Consider the following 22,947-nt stretch of genomic DNA (forward strand, 5'->3'; position numbering starts at 1 on the left):
ATGAGACCTTTGCACATGCATACAAGGAATTCGGACGTCATTGAAGAATTAAATTGTGGACCACATTGCCAGAATATTCCTAACGTGCGGTGGAATATAGGTGACTTATCTCACTTCTACGATTGGGAGTACATGGAGTGATTAGTTGGACTTTGCCACTCTCCCGTTTTGGCCTTATGCTAGTCTTGCATTGTTTTCCGTGATCTTGGAATAATTATACAAGGATCGAAGTGTATTGGATCACAAAGACACCATGAATCTTCAAGAGGTAAAGATATCTGTAATATCCCCACCAAAAACTCGATCAGGTATATAGAAACTATTTTTTTCTACAACAGACAAAGCACAATCCATTAACTTCCTGTTAGTATTTGGCATTGCAGTGTGCCATGTCAACAACATGAGGTACCTCTGCCATGTAGCTTAAAATGCATTACTATCCACCAGATAGTAATCCAGAAAAAGCTGTAGTATAACCATGAACTGGTATGCAGTCGAGATGCCTAATTTTATTGCACAGTTCCACAGTTGAAAACCTCAGTTCCACTGGCACTTCTTTAAACTCAAAAGGGAAGCAGATGCAAACCAAATGCAGAGCTTGGGAAATCCCAGAGTGATAGTAAAAGTATGGCAACACAGCGTACAAATAATTTGATTTTGGTAACAGGCTTTTTTAGCACAATGGTATAAATAAAATACATCTCCTGGAGCACGGTAATATCCACCACACATAATATTCCGAATGACAATGACATGCACCAGGAGCAGCCAGTCTATATGACCAAGATTATCATGCAATAACTCTCATACGTCCCTCAATTCAGTCGGTGTTTCTTTCGCCTCAAAAAGGGAACAGCACGCAGGGCAAACCTTGCCTCTCCAGAAGGTTCAATTACACTGCTTGGAGATTGTTTTGGGCAGCTGACACTTGAGAGACCAGCACTACTAGGACCAGGAATGTCCTCTTGCTGGTCTCTCAAAAAATTATTACTAGATCTGGAAGCGCTCTCGATTGGTTCCTGAGCTTTGTCATCAGTAAAACAAAAACCACCACCCATGACCAGATAATCTGTGTCCTCTTGCTGCCCTTGTACACCAGATGGATGCTGTGCAATTGAATTACTAGCTAATAAAGATTCTTCCTTACCAATAACACCATTAGAATCCTCTTGCTGCCCTTGTAATCTGAATGGAGTACTTGAATCATTAGCCAATACAGCTTCTTCCGTAACAGGAACCTCTTTAAAATCATCAGCGACTCCATCACTCGAAGGTATGGGACTTCTAGACCCTCCAATCTCTTGATATAACGAGTTTGGTACATTCCCACCAGAACAGTCATTCCTGCTTGTCACTGTTTCCCCATCCAATGCTTGTGACAGATAACCGCTCCCATCTTTTTCAGAGTCAGAAAACCTGTACGTGCCTCTCTGAGACAGTCGGGTCGACTGCATTGCAAACCCAACGGGAAGTCTTAGAAAATCAAAATGAGCAAGACTCTACAGAAATTGATTGATTCCAGCAGAGTAATTGCCCCCATGCATATTCCTTATCCCTCTTAACTCGCTGTTTCCACGAAATTAACAGCTTATGAAACAGAACTACTAAACTAGCAAGACATAGAGAGACAAGGCAAATGGAAGGACGGTAAGAGCCTTGTAACCAATGGCAGCTCACATGGAGCTGGCTAACAACAGCAAGTGTTATCCTGCTTGTATGTTCAACCACAAAGAGAGTCGCAAGCATACTTTGAAAGTACAAGAAAAGATATTGCCATTCATAAGATGATCTAGCTGAAGCCCTCTTTATATAATTCAATTAGAGGGCCAGCATTGTTTGGATATGGGCCAATAAGCTGCCCTATGACACATGGCATGCACACATTCTATTCCCAAAATAACTATGAGACTACTAAGTATTCAAAGAACTGTAAATGGGAACCTATTACATTGTAGCCCCTTGAAACATTCCTAACATTTTACTAATGTTACAGTTCAAGATGCATAGTACTCCTTTTCAGCATAAAGATGAAAGGCTAGACTATGATCAACAGAATCATTTTTTCGGCATCCTTGATGCTGTAGGCCAATGATCAAGGGTGTTTTGAGAAGACTTCACAAAGCATACATCTCCTAAGGCATGCGTACATCTTTGGGACAAGGGGGTATGTGTGTTTGGGGACCGGTTGGTGTACTTTTGTCAAAGAACATCATGCCTACTTCATGACTTTTGTCAAAGGCAGTGATGATTGCTTTGAGGAGCATGACTTGGTGACAAGGACACGATATTACAAAGCTCAGCTGCAGCCTACTGGAAGCAGAACAAGGTGAATCTGTTGAAGTCTTTATGGTGGAGACGGGAACATCTACAAATCTAAAGAGTGTATTGTTGCTGGAGGGTTACTCACTTGTGAGCTCATCTAGAGCTTATGGTCCACGATTTTTGGAAAGAAATTTGGCCTTAAGAATCTATGTGGATCAGCATTGTTTAGGTGGACACTTGGTTACAAATGTTGCCAGAGTGGAGATGGGTTGATTGTAAGAAATCCTAGATTTACAATATTTAGAAATGTGCTAAGAGAACAAGGAATATTTGTATTGCTTGAGTGTCTGTAGTTGTCATCCATACAGTTGGGCCTCTCTTATATATAGAGTGAAGAGTCATACATGAAAAGGTGTGTACTCCAGAGTGTATGTGCATGAAGACGTGTGTACCCCTTGTGAAGGGTGTGACCCTTGACGAGAGGGTACATTACAATGGTAGTGTCTCTTCAATAGAATGTCTCTTGTGAAGGGTTGTGCCTCATAGGAAGTGTCCCGTCGAAAGGACATACCCTTCCACAAGTGTCCATTCATTAAACCATCCATAAGTCTAAGGTATAGAGAAAGGAATACGTCACACATCGTGACATCCCCTCCCACTCAAAATAAGACCTTGGTGGAGATAATGAGCTGGTGTAGAAAACATTCTGAAAATACTGCTGTAAAATGTCAGGATACTGCTGTAAGTCTTCATCAAATTGCCAAGTAGCATCGGAGTCGTTCAGATCTCGCCAAAGAACAAGGAGTTCCGTGATAAGTTGATGTCGAGTCTCTCACTGTCGATGGTCCAGAATACGCTCAAGAATAAGGAGAACATAATCGTCTTCAATTTCTGGGACATAATCACCTGCAAGAGAAACTGCTTCATCGCCTGCAATGTATGTCTTTAGTCAAGAAAAATTCACCTTTAAGTTAAGGTATAGAGAAAGGAATACGTCACAGATCGTGACATTGATAGCCATATAGACTCGATGTTTGTGCTAGGATTGCTCGAGGACATTGGTAGGTGTAGTGGGAGATAGACTATCCTCACTCTCTCTCTTGCTCAATACTAACTACAATTGCAAGATGATTCACTTAATACACAAAGTGATGCTGTGGATGTGTGTGAGAGAATCAGAGGGAGAGAATGTAGTGGACCTCCAAAGAGAAAAATAGATACAACTGAATAATGAATGCCCAAAGGGCTGAATGCAACTGTATGAAGGGGCTGAAACCCTCACTGCGAAGAGTAGACTACCTAGAGGAGGTGAATCCTCACTAGATCCTTGAACAGGATGAGGCTACCCTGCTCGTCTACTACGGGGAGGCCTAGGTGCTACTTCACTAAAGGGTGGAAGGCCTAAGGTGGGATGAAGAATGACACGACCCCGCAGGATCTGACCCTATCACTGACCTAGAATCTCGTCCTCAATACAACCAGAGTCATAGCGCAGGTGCCTCGATCCTCCCGACCACCCCTGAGCACGTGGGCCACAGCTCGACTCATCCATAGGCCCGTATCTCACCCAGGCGTCCCATACTACCTGAGCCCGTCCAAAGGACCTTCGATACACCACCTATGATCTGCCATGTAGATGGCCAGAGTCCCGGCCTAGGTCCAAGCCCCATCCATCAGTTGAGGAGCGCTCAACTGATCTACACAATAGCACTGGCCCTCCCTCCATATAGAAGGAAACCCGCTATAGATAGCACAATGCTATGAATAGCTCCCTCCATATAAAGCGAGCACTATATATGAATCAATCTCTATATATAGCAATCTCGGCTAAAAATAGCCATCCAGCCCTAAGCTATCCCGTAACCCATGTTCACCTGCTATCCAACCCTAGGTACACCATGCACATGACATACTCCCTTCCTATAAGAACTCACTCCTGAGTTCACTAGAAAGCCCGAAAACTCTCTCTGAAGATGAGTCAATGCCAATAACTATACTCTGACTATCAATTTGAGTGTGCTATACTTTCCATGAGATTCAAATCAAAGAGAATCTAAGGCCTAAGCCACAATCTTTGATAACTAACCCAAGGAAAGTAAATCTCTCAATCTAAACAAGGTTACATATCGTCGAGTAGTCTCCTCGAGAAATCAAGTAACGCCTGAATCCACAGAGTTAATTCCGTTGACATATCCGTACACAAGCATGGTAAAATCTGTACCTGAAGGTAAATGATTCTATCAACCTTATCTATTGAGTATCCTTGAACTCAAAATCTTAGGTTGAGATCGAGGAATCATTGTTCGAACAACCCCATCAATTGAACCCCTCGAGGTGAACTTTTGGGTTTTCTATCAACCCTAATGTCCTGAATTACTTAGTATTCAGAAAATCCCTCAACGGAATACCCTTGTAATTCAAATTCTTAGGTTGAAATACATGACAAACTTTCCATCGCAGAACCATTAGGTATCCGTTCATAACTCATGATGGAAGAATCTTCATGGAAGTATCAATGGGCAAAATCCTGACCAAAGATATGGTCCCCTTGATCTATCCTCCAAATGTCCCTACATGAGGATAATCAGTAAAAATTCAGTTGGCTATATCCAGTCAATGGTACTGTTCTAGACAATTATATAGTCAACCATCATAGGAATAACATCCTATGTGATCCAAAGACTATGGAAGCATATAATCCGAAATCTCTTAAAATAAGATCCACTATCGAATATCCAATATAAACTTGTGCACAATAAACCGCTCCGATCACAAGATCATCCAATTCTTAGGATCTCTTATCTAGGAACACCAGGTTCCAAACAAGGCATTGACAGATCATCATCAGAAGAGATGTGGTAATCCTCCCTGAGATTGAGTCTAGACTATGGAGCTCCAGGGTTGAACCCAAAAAATACATGGCTTCTCTCAAGGTAAAGAATCTTAGTCAGCCCTCGTAAAAAATCTAATCAGGTTGCCCCCAATTCAATTCAGCCTACTTGTACTTCACCCTAGAGGTCCTTGGGTATAATTTCACGCTAGATTATACCACCACATCAGAGAATCTTAAATGTAACATACCTTAGTGTCCCATACCACCAAAGGATACTGCAAATAAAAAACTTGGTGGACAATATGAGTGAATCAGGTAGCCAATCCCTCTTCAACTCAGATGATCCCAGATTGAGTCAGGGTGGCAAATCCGTTCTCAATCCTTTTCTTAATGTGATTTCATCACCCCCTTGTGTTACAATACCCCAACCAATAGGTCAAAGAAGAAAACCCAGTAGGTAGTATCCCTAACAACTCTTGAATCCTGACTATCCATGACCTCGGGCTAAAAGAGTGAGAATCAAAATGACCCCGCTTTTGGACATGATTCAAAGAAGGTATCCAACAAGACTCATCCTGGTCTAATCAATAAGAACCTTTATATGTCCAAACGGTAACTCGAAGAAACGCCATAACTCACAATCACATCGAGATCAAAACTTCAAATAGAAACCAAACAAGAATCTACGCACCAAGATTCGAGAAAGGGAAATCCAATTGTCTTAGTTAAGTCCAGTTTAAGATGTAACAAAGTCTCAGGCATCCTCAATGTACCATATATCTAAAAAACTGCAAGATATATGGAACAAAAGTACACGTTATATAATTTGAAAAAACCAATCAAATTATAAATGCCACTAGTTACAAATCAAACCCAAATTAACCAAAACTTGGTCAATTTAATAACAAGACAGTTTACAATTCATACAAAATTGGAAAACATCTTGAACCAAACGTGGTTCAAAAGATCCAATCGAGCCAAAAATAATTGGGTGTCGGTCAAAACTGAGGATTTCAACCTCTTCATCGCTTCTCAATAACTCGAAAGCGGTACAACAACTCTAAAACAAGCTGTCTACATTTAGAACAGCATGAGCCTTCTTCAATATATTTATGGTACTGAGGGGTTTTATAGTAGTGAAGAGCTGCCCAAAGTTCATCCATCAAGGAATCCATCTCTCGTAGCAGGTCATGAGGTCTACAAGGAATAACCTCCGATGTAGCCTCGTCCTCCATCTCAATAAAACAGTAATCCAACGTAGGTGTCTCATTACTTTCATGTCCTTCCATGGCTGGAAAATATCTCGCACGGGAGAGGGACTAGAAGAAAAACAGCTGCGTCCAACACGTGCTCTTCACACTGGCAAAAGAGAATCTCGTGCTGCGTAAAATCAAGGAAGAAGGCGGGTAGAGGACAGCAAGAAAGATGGCGGAATCTAATAGGCTGATCTCAGACAGAAAGAGGGTGGGAAATTCGCCTTCATGCGCTGAAGTGCTGAAGTGAGAGAGAGAGAGAGGAATCCCGGGTATATAAATAGCCAAGACGGGCCATCAAAAGCTAGGCGAATTTAGGGTGAGTGCTTGATTTAGAGCAAGTGCTTTCCTCGCTAGAGAACAACCAAAAAGCAACCTGCTTTTTTTTACCAAAAACAGTCTTGCTTTTAATAGATCTGGTTCCGCTTTTCTCCAGCCAGCCAAAAATAGCCAAAACGCGCTAAAATCAGGCCATACGCTCCTTCCCAAAGCCAAGCGCCTGCCCCAATCATATCGCCCTTGTCTCTGATGCCCAAATCTCCTAGACAAGCCGCTCTCCGGCTTATGAACGCCCTCTCTTTCCTCCTCCTTCTCAACTGCTACACTCCTTCCCAAAGCCAAGCGCCTGCCCCAATCATATCGCCCCTGTCTCTCATGCCCAAATCTCCTAGACAAGCCGCTCTCCGGCTTATGAACGCCCTCTCTTTCCTCCTCCTTCTCAACTGCAGCAAATCTAGGTCTCTAGGGAAGGAATCTCATCCTTGAGAACCTAGAGTGAATTCTTTCCCTAACCAGCCTACTCTTCCCCACGCAGCCCATCACATCAACAACCCAAGCGTGGGAAGTTATAGGTCAAAAACAACACATACTCATCTCTCTTGCTGAATCATCAAGTCTTCTCATCTCCTACCCTTCTCAGGGAATCTCGATTTCCAAACACGTAGCAACCGAGAGAGACAGCACACAGCCTATGGACTTCTATTTCTTCCACAACTCTCCCAATCATGAGCGCACATCATCAACCAACAATTCAGCCCATACATGAGCGAAAATTCAGTTTTGCAAGAGCAATCTCAGAAAGCGTACCTAGAAGACATCTTTTCTGTATACCTCGCGTTGAATTCAATCGTGATAGGACGGCTCTGATACCAAATGACACGAGCTCGCAAGATCTGACCCTATCACTGACCTAGAATCTCGTCGTCAATACAACCAGAATCATAGCGCAGGTGCCTCAATCCTCTTGACCACCCCCGAGCACGTGGGCTACAGCTCGACTCATCCATAGGCCCGTATCTAACCTAGGCGTCCCATACCACCTGAGCCCGTCCAGAGGACCTTCGATACACCACCTATGATCCGCCATGTAGATGGCCAGAGTCTCGGCCTGGGTCCAAGCCCCATCCATCAGTTGAGGAGCGCTCAACTGATCTACACAATAGCACTGGCCCTCCCTCTATATAGAAGGAAACCCGCTATAGATAGCACAATGCTATGAATAGCTCCCTCCATATAAAGTGAGCACTAATCAATCTCTATATATAGCAATCTCAGCTAAAAATAGCCATCCAATCCTAAGCTATCCCGTAACCCATGTTCACCTGCTATCCAACCCTAGGTACACCATGCACATGACAAAGAATGAGGACCAAAGGCTGCCCTTTTATAGCCGTAAGGTCAACCTGGCCGACTTGGTCAACGTCGACCGTTGACCTTGGTCGACTGATCAATGCCGACCGTTGACCAGGTCGATCAAAAAAGCCAACATTGACTTTTGACCAAAAAGTCAACTTTGTGTTTTTTGACCTACGATGATGAGGCGTTGATTGTGTGCTGACTGCTAATTGCGCAAGGATACCTGCATGGCTATATGGATGCCTACGTGGCCGTTGACCTGGCTGCTTGCGCTGGTAGTAGCTAGCATGGCCACGAGCTTGTGGATGCCTGTGATAGCATATTTGTGATTGAGAATGGTGTTGTCATAAACTTTTAGTGCTACCTAGATTGTACCTGTGTTCAAGGATGGTTTGCTTGCATGGGGCTGACCTAGAGGAGCAGGACCTGCGGGTTCAAAGACTGATGACCAATGACATCTCCGACTTCTTCCTCAGAATTTCTCAGTGGGAGTTGATGGCCCATATGCATGGACGCATATATTGGCCCAAAGTGGGTCGTGAGAGGGAGTGTGGACACCACTGGAGCCATATTAAGGCAAGAAACATGTCATTAGTATTTGAGGATTTTCTACGTTGGATCTAAGAAGCACGAAGTGCATAATTGCCAGATACACACATAGTCTAAAGCTTATCGGTTGTACAACAAGGAGACAAAATAGGTGTTGATCAATAAAGACATGGTTATCCAAATCTAGAACTAGAGCTGCTAAAGAAGCAGACTCTTGCAAAGGAGAGAAGGGTACCATAATGGGATCTAAAGACCTTGGAGAACTAATGGGTGACAGACATCCATAAGAGTAATTGGGACCTGGAGAGAAGGTCTCATCAAGTTCAAGCGACTGCCATTGCGAACTACGCACTCAAGGCAAGTAATCAAAGAGCCAAGAAACTTTGATGAAGCAAAGGGTGTCTTAGAGTGACGGGCAGCAACGGAATCATAAATGGAGGCCATTGAAGCAAACCAGCCAAGCAAGAGGAAGGTGATTGGGAACAAGTGGATCTACACGAAGCCAAGTACAAGTCAAATGGAATCCTTGACAAGTACAAAGACACGTTGGTGGCCAAGGGTTATGCACCAACATTAGTTCCCAATTATGAGGAGACTTTTGCTTCGACAACTTGTATGAAGGCTATTCAGACGGTCAATGCATTGCCTGCCCACTATGGGTGTTAAGTCTGTGCATCTCAATGGGGGACTTGGAGGAGGAACTCTACATAGAACAGCCACAAGGCTCTCAACCCCAAGTAAACGACCCAAGTAAAAGATGGTGTGCAAACTCTCTACAAGCTGAAACGAGCCCCTAGGGCATGATATCAGCACATCGACAAGACTAGTTCATAGAGACTGGCCTTCAAACGCCAACCTATATCTCCATTCAAAGGTGGACAAGAGAATGATAGTGATTCTATATGTATATGATTGGATCACAATCGGTGATCTCACTAGCTCGCATGAAGGCTATTAAGACAATGATTGCATTGGCTGCCCACTATTTATGGCCTATCTACGAGATGGATGTTAAGTCTATGTTTCTCAATGGGGACTTGGAGAAGGAACTCTATGTAGAACAGCCACAAGCCTCTCAACCCAAGTAAAAGACATTGTGCAAACTCTCTATAGGCTGAAACAAGCCCCTAGGGCATGGTACCAGCACATCGACATGACCAGTTCATAGACATTTGGCCTTCAAACTTCAACCTGTCTCCATTCAAAGGTGACCGGGAGAATGATAGTGATTCTATATGTGAATGATTGGATCACGACCAGTGACAAGATTAAGAATGTAAAACTTCTTCTAAGAGAGGAGTTTGATATGTGATTGATCTAGGACTTCATTACTTCTCAGCATTGAGATGTCGTAGAAATATGACTAAATTTTTGTTTCATAGGAAAAGTTTTGTTTGGAGATCCTTAAGCATATTTGAATGGCATCGAGATACTCCTTTGCTCTTGTGCAAGAGCCTTGGTCAGTAAGTCAGATGCCTTCTCCTTTGTTGGGGCAGTAAATGAACACAATTAACTTGTCCTATCTCATCTCCTTGATGAAATGAACCTCAATGTGCTTCATACGAGCATGAAACATTTGGTTCTTGGTGATTGCAATGCGGCTCTAGTTCTCACAATAGATCTTTTGAAGAATGTCCATAACTCCTTGGATCCATATAAGCCAAAAGGATTCACATGATGCCAAGCAAGCAGCACTCTGTACTCTGCTCGGTGGACAAGAGAGCAAATGTTGCCTGCTTTTTCCTTTCTTCTTTATTTCATTCTAGAAATTTGGACAACAAAAATCTGAATTTGTACGATTGGATCTATTCTAGTCTTACAAAGGTATATGTTAATTGCTTCTTGCTGAGCCACGAAATGACTCCTAACCCCAACAAGTAACAGTAGCCAGAAGTGGAACGTCGGTTATCCTAGCAATTTGAAGCACAATATTCGTAAAATTCAATTCTTGTGTGGCATGTGGTAGAGGCACCCTTGAGATATCGAGTTCCATAAACACACATTCTAGTGAGTCTCCCTCTGCGGCTGTGAAGAAAACTGGGCATAGAAAATCCAATTAAGAAAGCAATATCGGGCCAGGTGTTGAAAAGACTCCCAACCAATGGCCGATATGTCTTTGTATCCACCAACTAAGTTGCATCCTCCTTACTTAGTCTGGTCCCAACCTCCATTGGAGTCACTATCTTCTTGCAACCTTGATAGATGTAAGCCCACAGTGACTGTGAAAGGGGATGTTAGAAGTCACTGCCTCACCTGTGAGCCCTGATATGAGGGTAGTACTTTTAATAGAATGGAAGGGGTGAATGGAAGGATTAAAAAGCCCATTTGTGGGTCATCCTTAACTGCTAGAGGCTGCAGATTGCATCTTGTTTTGGGGCCAGGTATGAGCCTATTTATGGATCAGATCTCATCAGTCTAGTCAGCCAGATCTGCCAGGCCAGCTGATTCAGATCGACCCTAACCTTCCCCTAATCGCATCCAGCATTTGCCTACCTAGGCCTACATAAGGAGGGCTTTTTTCCCTTGAGCAGCCCCATGCTCTCTCTAGATCTCAAATGCTGTCAATTTTTGATGTAGTACTCCAAGTTCTTGAGCTTGATGTTTTTTGTTCACCTTTGAGCCACACCAAGGGATGAGTATTTATGCCGACTTTTTGCCTCTCGACTTCTGCTGTAATACCCAAATTGTGCTTCACCTAGGGTGTACAGCCAGATTCCACTCAGAGCATGATCATCAAGTTTTCCAGCCAATAGCACAGACCAACAGGCCCCAGGAGACGGCGTAGCCAAGGCCCAGAGCGAGAGACATGACAGACTCGCCAATGCACAAATCAGACCTGGAAATCTTCCCTCCATGTCCACCAGACCATAGACAGGACCTATGGGTGTGACACTGGCACTAGTCTGACAAAGTTCCACAGCTAGGAGATCACAACAGGTCACACACACTGATCTTCACCACCAATCTATCAGAGGTTTTATACTACCGCCGCCTCGTACATTGCCGAGATCTCCCCCCTCCATCAACATCCAGAGGACCATCGTAGTGATGCCACACCACGGCTTCCATCCTCTCCATGGGCTCAAACATTTATGTACTAGTGTTTCTATGTTCATATTGTAATTGTCTTGGGCGTAGATGCCCGCTTAGAGGCTCCACTTTTTCAGCTCATTGTATCTGGTTTTTTCAGTCTCATAGATCCTTCGATCTTTTGTAGAATTTTAATAAACTTTCTTTCTTTATTTCTTTCTTTCTTTCTTGTGTTGAGTGTTGATTGGAGAGAGTGTGGGGCTTTCTTGTGTTAGAGTGTTCATTGGAGAGAGGGTGAGGCTTTCTTGAGAGTCTTCTGCTGCAAGTTTGCTACAGCAAGCAGACTTTAATTCGCTAACAAATGCCTCTGGACCTTTATCCTTATATTACAGATGGAAAAAATGTTAAGCAGCTGTCATTTATGGTCCAAAAACCTTGCAGAATAGCGTGTATTGTGCATAAACTTTTCTTCAAGCATAGCCACAAGAATGGCACCACAACTATGGAAAAGGATTAGGACAAGCAATGGATATGGAATAAAGTAATACAAGACAAGCACGCGCATGTGAGCAGGCGTGCACACACACACACACACTCTTTTTTTTGGGGGTAAAAGAGAGATTTCATTCAGTAAAATGTACATTTCACACGTCCGTGCACACATTTTTTCTTTTGGTGAAATCCATTGAAGACTATATTACAAGAATCAGTCCCAAAAGGTGGGACTTCTAGTCACACACACACATAGATAGATAGAGAGAGAGAGAGAGAGAGAGAGAGAGTTCCATACCCGTCGTAGCTGCTCTCCATTAATACCAGAACTCTTTTGCTGCCCTTTTTCTACGTCTAAAGTATCCTCACTTGAACTCTTGTCAGTTGAGGACTCTGCAGAAACGCTTGATAATGATCCTCTAGCATTTTTCCCTTGACTTTTACCCCTTCCCCTGCTTGACATCCTACCTCGTCCCCTTCCTCTGCCTTGTTTACAAGAATCTGCAGCCCATGCTTTAACCTGCAATGAATCCTTACCTCTCTTTCTTTTCAAGCCTGCAGTTTTGTCCTCCAATGGTTTTTCAAATCTGACATCAGTCTCTTTTGTTGGAGAAAATTCATCAGCATTTGGTGGGAAATCCATTAATTCTGATGACCTACGCCCTGTAATGCGAGTTACAGCTTTCTGAATCCTCTTGCTTCGAATCTTTGCAAAGCGCTGATTAAAGGTATAGAAGGCCTCAAGACGTAGTTGTGTCTGCATAGAAACCGCTCTTCTAAATTATCAAATAAAGAAAAACAAAACATGACAATATGCTGAAATATGTGCTTATATAGCTTTTGAAAGAAAGAGAAAACAGTTGTAATAGTACAAAGCATACCTCATGGCGGTCATACTCCTTTAGCACTGGAAGCAAAAGCTCGTCTGCTTTACTTTTGATCCAACTAAATCTTTCAAAGCATAACCTGTAAGAAAAATCTATTAAAAAAATAAAGAGAATCCAGAATTTGTTTAGGAATATGTAGAGAACTTTTTAAAAAGTTCACAAGAAGGCCATTCACTGAAAGAGTAATCCTACAAAGACAAGTTGCTAATTGTGAAATCCCAATAGATGCAGTACAAAAAAAAGATGGTACACATGAATAGTCTTGTGATCTAAATTCTTTATTACACAAAAGCATGAAATTCTGTAATTTAAAGCTTGCTCTATAAGAATTTGAGATAATGAAACACAGTGTAACATATCCGAATCAAGAAAGCATGTTTGACCTAGCATTTGAAAACAAATGCAGTGAATGCATGTTGTAACATGGTGGTCTTAACACCAAGCACCTTTGAGAAAAAGTTGCAACATTTCCTCACATAATACATTACTCTTTATCCTACTGATCCTGCAATTCAAAGGTCTTTTCATTCAAAAGTGAGGACCACAAATGCTCTTTGAGCTCACTATCTCTCTCAAAAGTAGGAGAAGCAGGGCAGCAGACTCTCATCAAGAAAGGAGAAGAACATCAGATATAATTTCAGAAAACCAGGTCAGAGAACACCAAATCTATAGACTATGGTCCCCAATCAAAACACAGCAAGGGGATTAGCCCAAAAGCCTCCAGGTCAAATTGGAATCCAAAAAAGACACCCTATTCCAAATCGCACTTGATTCCAGATGCTTCAAATAACAAGTGATCCGTCAAAATAGCATGTATCAGGTGCTCAAATCAGCAAATCAAAATCTATTACGTGCTGTGGGTTTCAGGTGAGTTGATCCCACCATAACAGGTACCAGATTATGTCCAGGTGTATGCTTCTTTCTAGAGAGATGTCACTTGCTGCAAGTTGCAGCCAGAAGTTGCTTTAAATCACTCCAAATGGTGGTGGCATTGACCAAGATAGGTAGCACCAGGTAAACTAAGGAGTAACCAACAGATGGGTTCAGGGATTAAGTGCCAAAGAGGTAGGCAGGCTCATGGAGACATTACAAGATAATCTGATCTATACTACATAGATAGTGTCTCAAACTCCATGGCAATATAGCAGCATGTATAAATACCTAAAAGAGTCATCCCTCACGGACTAATTGTAACTATTGTGTTGTCAAGAGCAACATCTATGAAGACAGCTTGGCAAGTTCCTAAGGGTGTCAAATCTCTTACACCAGGTTGGGTGGACATTCTTAATGACTTCTAAAGAACAGCAATTGAAAAAACACCAGTCCCAAGCAACCTATTAATTTGTCCAGTCAACACTGGAGAACATGGCATGCAAGTCACCGCATGAAAGATGGCTGGAAGAGCCCTTATGACACTTTCTCTATGATAGCAAGAGGTAGAAGTGTTTGCAATTCAACTCAGCTTGTGCTAAGGCACAAAAGAAGAATCACATATCTATCTGTCTCAGCAGTTTGTCTCAGCACCAATTTCTGCCACCTGGCACCAACAGATTCATCCTGATGGAGAAAGGTGTGCTTGCAATGCAACTCAGCTTGTGCTAAGGCATAAAAGAAGAATCACATTATATCTGTCTCAGCAGTTTGTCTCAGCACCAATTTCTGCCACCTGGCACCAACAGATTCATCCTGATGGAGAAAGGTGTGTTTGACATTTAATACCTTGTACTGCTTTTCCAAAAGAGAGCGACAGCTAGTGCTACAACAGCTACCCCCTTTGGTTCAATATATAATCTTTCACGAATAACAACAACACCTTCCTGTATTCATCATCCCCCTTTGCACTACCTAAGGAAAAAGGCAGGTATGAACAAGAACCAGCAATGCATCACATATGCTCTACGTCTCTAATCATATGAAAGTTTTTCAAAGACAGAAAAGCTTACCCACGAAGAGCCTCCAAGTCTGGCCTCCCCCATGAGAAAGATTCTGTGGATCTATCCACTTGAGGTACTTTGTATGCACTGATAACAACACCATTTGGAAAGGATTCTGGAATATTCCAATTCTTGCTAACTGCACGCTGAAGACAATAAGTCCCCTTTAGATTACAAAAAGGAACAGACATAAGCACGTAAGGTTGTCCTGTACTAGAGCTTTTCCAATCAGCTGCATGAATATCAGATCTTTAGAAAATCAAACCAGTGAAAATCTAGCACAAGGGCATATCAGCCTTACAACAGAACAAAGGACAATCTATCTTTTAAGATCTCCACAAATCATGTACGTTACTAATTTCAAAACAAACCAAGTACCCATAGACAAGCAATCATCTTTAGCAGCTTGAAAACCAAGACCTTAAAAACTTCAGCATGCAGACTTCTAAAAGTTGAGCTTTGAAAGTCTCACATGCTTTTCCATAAAAACATGCTGCTGGTAGTTATAATCTGAAGATTCTGACTCCTTTCTATCGTGATCCTCTACATCTGCTACTGACTCTGTCACACAATCTTCAACTTCATTCTCTCTATGATTGTCTTTTGCAACTCCCTCCTGTCTTTTGTTCCTCCTCGTTTGTTTCTTCTGACCCACCTTTTCTAGCAATGACAAATCTGGTGCATCAAGCCAGTCTTTGAACTTTTCCAAACCAGTCTCTCCTTGAAAAGCATTTACAACCTCAACGGCATTGACAATTCCAATCCCACTGGTCAACGAGCAGAGTTAGATGAGAGTGTCATACGTGAGAAGATGACAATGTAAAAAAACCATATACTTTCATAAGACTAGAATATATCCAATCCTACAAATTAAATATTTTATAGACCAAGCAAAACAACAAAGGCAAGAAGGGTATTTGTGAGCGACTTTAGACTAAATGAGAAATATAAAAAAGAATAATTAACTTAGTAAGCAAAGCTACACTTATGAAAAAAGCCATGTCATTGAACAAAATTTGTAAACGTACAAAAACAAACACCTGACTGTACTTAAGTCTCATGTGAAGGGCAAGCTTATCATTCATACGTTGACACAAGGAATGGAGCCATATTCTGATGGAGCTCCCTGCTCCTTGCTTCCTGCTCTCCTCCTCACCAGCCTCCTACAATTTAAGCTCTCTCTCTCTCTCTCTCTCTCTCTCTCTCTCTCTCCCCCCCCCCCCCTCCCGCCCCCCTTGCCCAGCTCTCCTTTCTTCCCCCATTAACGTGCATTGTATCCTGTCCCCTTGTAATAGACCTTCATTTCCATGGTTTTTCATTTCTCCATTTTGGATTTTGGATTCATTTATCTATTTTTATATATCTTTTGTAAGACTAGAATATATCCAATCATACAAGTTCAGATTTCGGATTCACTTATCTATTATTTATTTTTATGTGTACTCAATAAGCGCATGTGAGTGTGTGAATTTATGTTTTGGGACTTCATATACCCGTGAGTATCTTCAGTAAATGTGTAGCAGTGTCTTCAGGAAAGAGCTATACAGGTGTACTTTGGCCATTCTCTCGGGCTGAGTTTTGATATTTGGCACAAGTTCTACTCCTTGGTTTCACTAGGGACACCCTTTGGAGACCCTTTTGTTATTATTATTCATCATCATTCAAGGAGAAGGTTGATATACAATACATGTTTAGGAACTTCAACTTTTTGGTTCCTTCTGGAATTCTGAGATTGCTATTGTAATCATATTCCCAGCATCATTCAAATATCTAAACGAATCCAGGAACATTGCCAAACTCATCCTCTAAAAACACAACATAGTGCAGTTTCAATCTCATGATAGTCACCCATAAGGATGAAACCATAAACTCCATCACACAACTATGACATCCCCACTGACGTCATCAGCGTCAAACAGTGGGTATAGACCATAATATAAACATATGCTCAAGCCTTCTCCCCCGAAAGCTTATCCATTCCCTTCTCTCTCATTAACATCCTCAACATGAGCAGGCCTTCATCGTTGTGCAAGTTATCAAATTTTTCGTGACTAGGGCCTTGTGACTATATGCATGTTCTGCTGAACTACCCCACGCCTTCAAGGTTGGCTTTCTTTTAGTCCAGGCCTGGCTAAGAGAGACTTATAGAGATGGCTGATAGCTTGAGCCACCTTGTTTTCGGATTCATGTTCGCTGCTTTCTCTGATATTAGAAATGGGGAATCCCATACATTTCATACCCAGGCCTGGTCTAACCAAGGGTAGACCAATACCTAGTTTGCTACCAAAATGTATTGATTCCTTATGATCTGTGCCACAAGATTTATCGGACCTATGAAATCTAATCCCCATTTCTAAAATGGATCAATTGGGACGATGGGATTCAGAGGTAATTGGTCCACATCAGTAGGTTGTCCATCCCTTTGGCAATACCAACAATTGGCCGCAAATTTGTGAGAATCCTTGAGCATCCTTGGCCACCAAAGTATGGCCTGAAAACTTCTCTCTCCTGTAATCTCGCCGGCAAAGTGTCTGCCTGCCGCCTCCTAATGATCTTCTTGTAATACTGCATGTTTCTCATGTTCTGGGATACAACACCAGATGACTTAGTCAATTTTGTGCCTGTACAATGTACCTGCAATAACCATAAATGGTTTACTCCTTAACGCCAATAGGCATAATTGAGACTTGAGCTAGTAAAGGATTGGAACCACCTCTCCAGTTTATGGACCTCACTTTGGCCCAATTACTCGTTGCAAAAGATTATACTTCTTCTGACTGGCTGCACATCGATGACTCCCCACTCACCTATGACGAGAGTGAAAAGGGATAGATGGATTGCCAGGAGTGTATGCAGCACTCCTGCCTACGGCAATGTTCATCTCAAAAAACCTGGAGGAGCACAATTAGAATCATTGCTCAACTTTGGCTGGTACCTTGGGTGCTCACATATGGTTTGACAGCTTGGCCACAGAGGGCATCAAGGCCTTCCAATCTGCAGCAGAGGGAAGTCCCAACCAAACATTGAGAGTCGGGAGTCCGCAATGTGTCATGAGATCACTCAAGTCACATCAATCTCCACATAGTGCCTCTCCCATCTACCAGAGGATGATGTCTAGGAGTCGATAACTGGTGCTATAGCGTGGCAGATCTGGGAGTCCAAGCTGGACATAGTTTACACCCTGTACTCCATTAGGAAGCAGGTCAGAAATGTACCAAGAGCACCTCAGGGCGCCACCTGTTTTGCAAAGCCTACATTTGGTATCTTCAAGGATAGAGGAATCCACTGGTGTTACCCCTGCTTGAGGGTTACCTCACATAGTGAGCTGGAACCCTGAGATGCAGAAAGCCGATCTCTTTCCTTTTTGTCAGCACCCTAGGGGATAGTTGATTATTCTATGGACCTTCGCAAGCAAAATATAAGACATTCTTTTTTCACTTTTGGGAGTGGAGGGCAGTTCTATTACATAAAAGAGAGAAAGAAATACACAACTGACCTGATGCCCTCTGTATAATCACTTCCAAGAAGCAAGGCCATGTGGATGAGCTTTTCCTGGTCCAAACCAAGCTCACTTTCAACATCCTGTGAGCAGTCAAGAATTAAGCATCAGTGTTGAATGAAAATCAATAGACTCAGCCTGATTCCCCAGTCAAACACAAAACACAAATTGGGAAGAGGACTAACCTTCATGTAATATGTTTCCACATACTTCCGGTCATCAAATATATTCTTGAAAACATTCCGACCACCAAATAAAAAGACATCGCAGTCATCTGTGACAACACCATCAACCAGACCAATGGAATCCATAAAAGCGCACTGAGCTTCGGCCTCCATCGGAGCCACAACATAGGGCAATCCAAACATTTGAAGCAGTTCCTGCACATTAGAGGAAGTTTAAAGGATCAATGGTCTAAAGGTGTCTTTCCACATAATTTGTCCATGTTGCAAAACATGTGCCTTGTCACTCTTTTGTCTGCCCCAGAACACACATTTCTATGAGAAAATCTTGTGCACTCGACAAACGTAAAAATAGCCTTGGTTTTTCTCTTCTTCAATCTGTCGCCTTTGCAGACTTCGCTTGGCAGCTGTGTTTAGTAGACTAATTGTTTCTCTCCCATCACCTGTTTGTTTAATTCACATTAAAATTATATAATTACAACAGAATAGTTCTACCTAATCAGAGGTTACTATGATATCACAGATACATTGTGCAAGACTCGATAACTTTCTGCACTTGTATGTATCATTCTCAGATCTAGTACCTGGCATTCAGAAAACATTTCTCCAGTCACAGACTCTGCATTCCGCTGATTCTTTCTTTGAGTTGCATGCAATTCCATCTCCTCTTGTAACAAGAACTCCCTTTCATCCTGCAGACCTTCTTGAATAGCTGCTTGTTCAGCTTCAATTTCTGCTTGGAGCTCTGCTTGCTGCCGAGACAGTTCCTCCCTCTCTGCACGCACATCCATTTCCCTCCTTGCGAACGCTTCCTGCTCCTTGTGAACATCAAGCTCCTCTGCTTCCCTCAGTAAAGCATCTTGAAAAACATCCTGTTCAGGATTGTGGTCTCTAGACATTGAACGTAATGCATCTCTCTCCTGTTCACACACCAACCTCATAACTTGGGCTTCAGGATAGTTCACAAAAGCATGGTCCTCCCCATGCTTCTTCCCGATTTCATTCACGCTGTCTATAATTTCTGTTTGTATTGCAGTTTTTCCAGCTTCAGTTTCTAAATGGAGCTGTGCTTGCTGCAGAGGGAGGTCTTCCCTCTCTGTAAATACATTGATTTCCCTCTGTTCCTTGCAGACATGAAGCTCCTCCCCATCTTTATGCACCACATCCTGTAAAAAATCTTGCTGAGAAAAATGAGAATCCTCACCTTTAAATGTTGGAAAAGATGTATCGCTCTTTTCTTCGCACATTGGGACTGTGTTTAGCTCTGCATCCTGGACATCACCAAGATCAACAAATGCTTGCTCGTCTTCAAAATTTCCCCCTGTTTTCATCATGCTGGGTGAGTTTTGCACTTCACTGACTCCAACATCATCAACTCTCATATGCATATTTATACGCAAGTCCTTTTGTCCATGCATCTGCTCTACCTTTATTTGAGTCTTGGGAGAACAAGGAGTGATTTGTTCCTGCGCATAGTTTGCCTTTGATTCATTCCAGTTAGTAATTATCATTTTGCCCTTTCTCTCTCTTTCACGCACTAGAAAAGCATCTTCGGAGTTAGGAGCATCAGTGGACACTGCACATTCAGGGGATAGCTTCCTTTTTTCCAAAAGCTGGTCCCTTTCATCCCTGATTACTATGTGAGAAGATCCAAAAGGCTTGGCAGCCCCAAAATCTTCCAAACTCCTGCGTATTGCTTCCTCTAGCTCTGCTGCCTCTATTTCCATTAGTGTAGTGCCAGCTATCTCTTCACTGCCTGTGCTGACTCCCTCAGTTCTTGAAGTTAGTGCTCCACTTCCATCTTCTTTCTCAATATCACTATCCCCTCTGCAAATAGCATCACCTCCACCTCCATCCACCCATTCAATCTCACTATCTCCGCAATCCTTGGCAGCTACCCCATTTTCCCACTCAACGTCACTTTCCCCAGAGCCATCTCTATCATCCAGCTCAGTACCTGGACAAGGCCTTTGCAAGTCTATCCCAAAAGCACTTTGATCAATCTCGATACTTATAGGCACATTTCTATGTGCCTCATCTCCGGTGGAGCCAACAGAGACATTGTTTTCACCTTGAGCAACGCGAGTAGTTGCCTCTTTGTTAAGTGCATGTGTATCTTTTTCCACCTGGAACGACGTAGAAAAAATATATTCTCGGTCTGCCTCAGAAGCTATTCGAGCACTAGGTATCCCACCGATACCCTTGCCAGCGGCTGCCTTTTGCACTTCATTAATATCACGTCGAAAGGCTACTGTTTTCAGATATGCTTGAATTTGCAGTTGTGAAAAAGATGCAGGACTCTGTCCAAACAAGGAAAATTTAGTAAAGCTCAGCATCTGCATAGCCTCGGCAATCCCATATAACATAACGTAAGCAAATGACAATTCCAGTTCCAGACCTGTGCAACTTTATGAAACTTTTTTCTATTTTCTGCTACTTGCTGCTCTCGCATCTGCACAGCCAAAGTTTCAAGCATTGATTATCCCCATTGAATGGAGTCTCCAACAAAAATGCTACAAAGCCAACATCATACCTGGACAAGAAGGTTGAGCTGCATGGAAGGGGGCAGTGATGCCAGCACTGCAGGATCCACGTGCCCTTGTGTGGCTGGCTGCATAACAACAACATTTATTCAAAATCAGTGGACTAGCCACATAGATATATGTCTAGGAGTGCTTTGCAGTAGTAGGCAGATAAGCATAGACATGGTGGACACAGAAAAAGCATGTATAGGGTACCTAAAGCTTACAAGCATAAAATACTCGTCATTTTCATCGTCACTTTCATGACTTGGAATCAAAGTTGTGCCATCTGAAGGATTCAACTGATTTTCACCTTCTTCTGACTCTGCTATCGAAGAACTTCTCAACCTGTCATTATAAATTAACCTTTGTTTGACACCTCTAAAACAATAAAATATCCAACCACAGAGCAGAGCTAAACGAAGCACGTACATGCTACTAGTAGCTTCAGTGACAAGGTTGCCGTGAGTTCTTGATTGTTCCAAAAAAGCGTCCTCCGTCATGCTAGATGTTGATTGAGTCGGTGAACTTTTTTTCATACAATCCGTATCATCGCCATTATAATCCTCCGTTCTCTTCCCTTCCGTTTTCAAGTTTTCCCCCTTTTTCTCGAGCTGAGGTAGCCCAATATTTTGTGCTATTTCTTCAAGCTTCCTGGTTCTGAGCTGCTCAGCATCATCAAGCAAAATCTAAAATTAAGCCATTTTTTGAGAAGAGTATTGCATCCAAATCCCGGGTTTGACTTTAGCGAGTGGTTCCACACTCACATATGAGCTCCAATATAAAAGGAGCATCCAGAAAAACCTGGCTGAAGAAAACTTATGCGCCAAACTTTTGTAAGGAGGCGTGAAGGCTAAACACTCACATGATTTAACAGCAGCTTTTCTGCCGTTTTCCTAATCCTCCCCTGGGCTCTCTCTCTCTGCCTTCGTCGGGCAATGATCGTCCGCCTCTTCAAAGCTGGAGTCGCGCCATCGAACACAAACACGGGCTTCACCCTCAAGTAGAGAAGTTTGCAAATACGACGGAAGAAACCGAGCAAGTGGGCATTCCTGATCATGTCACCCTTGTCATCGCGCATGGCCTTCATGAACTGAACGATCCAGATACTGGCGTCTGGGGAGCTCATTTTGCAAGGGGAAAAGGTGAGAGATGGATGTGAAAGCTAAATCATAAGAGAAGGTAAGATTAAAAAAGGAATTGGGGAAGGGAAAGATACCGATGGCGAGCTTTTTACCGCTCAGAGCTTCCACAGAGACACGGCGACCAACGGGAGCAAGAAGCTCCCAGAGTCCTTGAACTCCCATCCTACACTTAGAGGAGAATGTGCACAATTGCTTAGTTTTAGAGTACCAAGTGCCACCTCACCTCTCTCTTGCCACCTCGCATGCTCCTGCCTTAGCTTCTTCCCACCCGACCCTTGGCACGCCCAACTCGCTCCTGCCCAACGCCCAGATGCATTCACACCATCTTTCTTGTGGGCTTTCTCTGTGCGAAGCCATTATTGCACAAGGCATTGCCCAAGGTCTTGGGGTCGGAGGCAAGTCCCGCATGCCTAGGTTCGTCAAGGCCCTAGTGTCTTCTCCGCTCTCTGAGGTGTATTGATTGACAAAGGGTCCACACTTGAGGTGGCACCGAATAAATAAGGTGGGGGGAAAGAGTTCTTCATGAGATGTCTGGTGGGTGCAAGCCCAACACCGCAAACACAAGGCATTGCCTTACTTGGACAACCTTCCATATTTGCCTTTTGTTAGCTCTTACCTTAAGGCAATGGTAACGGAAACTCCAAACACATGCTTCTAGTTATTAGCACTTCCCTAGTTGCCCTTTAAGGTACCCGTCTAAACTGGACTTGCTAAGAGTGAATTT

General features: G+C 42.8%; 1 protein-coding gene across 2 annotated transcripts; it reads right to left on the reverse strand.

The window, feature by feature from the left end:
• Positions 1–458: 458 nt before the first annotated feature.
• Positions 459–22,397, reverse strand: UVH3 (5'-3' exonuclease family protein). Of its 2 annotated transcripts, XM_087383381.1 has the most exons (14): positions 22,298–22,397; positions 21,944–22,194; positions 21,511–21,743; positions 21,306–21,426; positions 21,090–21,167; positions 20,955–21,008; positions 19,141–20,856; positions 18,560–18,754; positions 18,372–18,457; positions 15,348–15,642; positions 14,885–15,021; positions 12,936–13,020; positions 12,353–12,811; positions 459–1,448 (listed from the first exon to the last, which is right to left on the reverse strand). In XM_087383381.1, the coding sequence occupies exons 1-14, from the start codon at positions 22,383–22,385 to the stop codon at positions 816–818; spliced, it is 4,431 nt and encodes a 1,476-aa protein (XP_087239507.1). In that variant the 5' UTR covers positions 22,386–22,397; the 3' UTR covers positions 459–815. The 2 variants fall into 2 exon arrangements, with proteins under 2 accessions (XP_087239507.1, XP_087239508.1); XM_087383382.1 differs by lacking the exons at positions 21,511–21,743; positions 21,944–22,194; positions 22,298–22,397 and having other exon boundaries at positions 460–1,448; positions 21,295–21,359.
• Between the last annotated feature and the right edge of the window lie 550 nt (positions 22,398–22,947).

Source organism: Dipteris shenzhenensis, chromosome 13, assembly GCF_047967505.1.
Source record: "Dipteris shenzhenensis isolate YYH24624 ecotype China chromosome 13, Dip_SZ_1.0, whole genome shotgun sequence".
Taxonomy (NCBI): Eukaryota; Viridiplantae; Streptophyta; class Polypodiopsida; order Gleicheniales; family Dipteridaceae; genus Dipteris; species Dipteris shenzhenensis.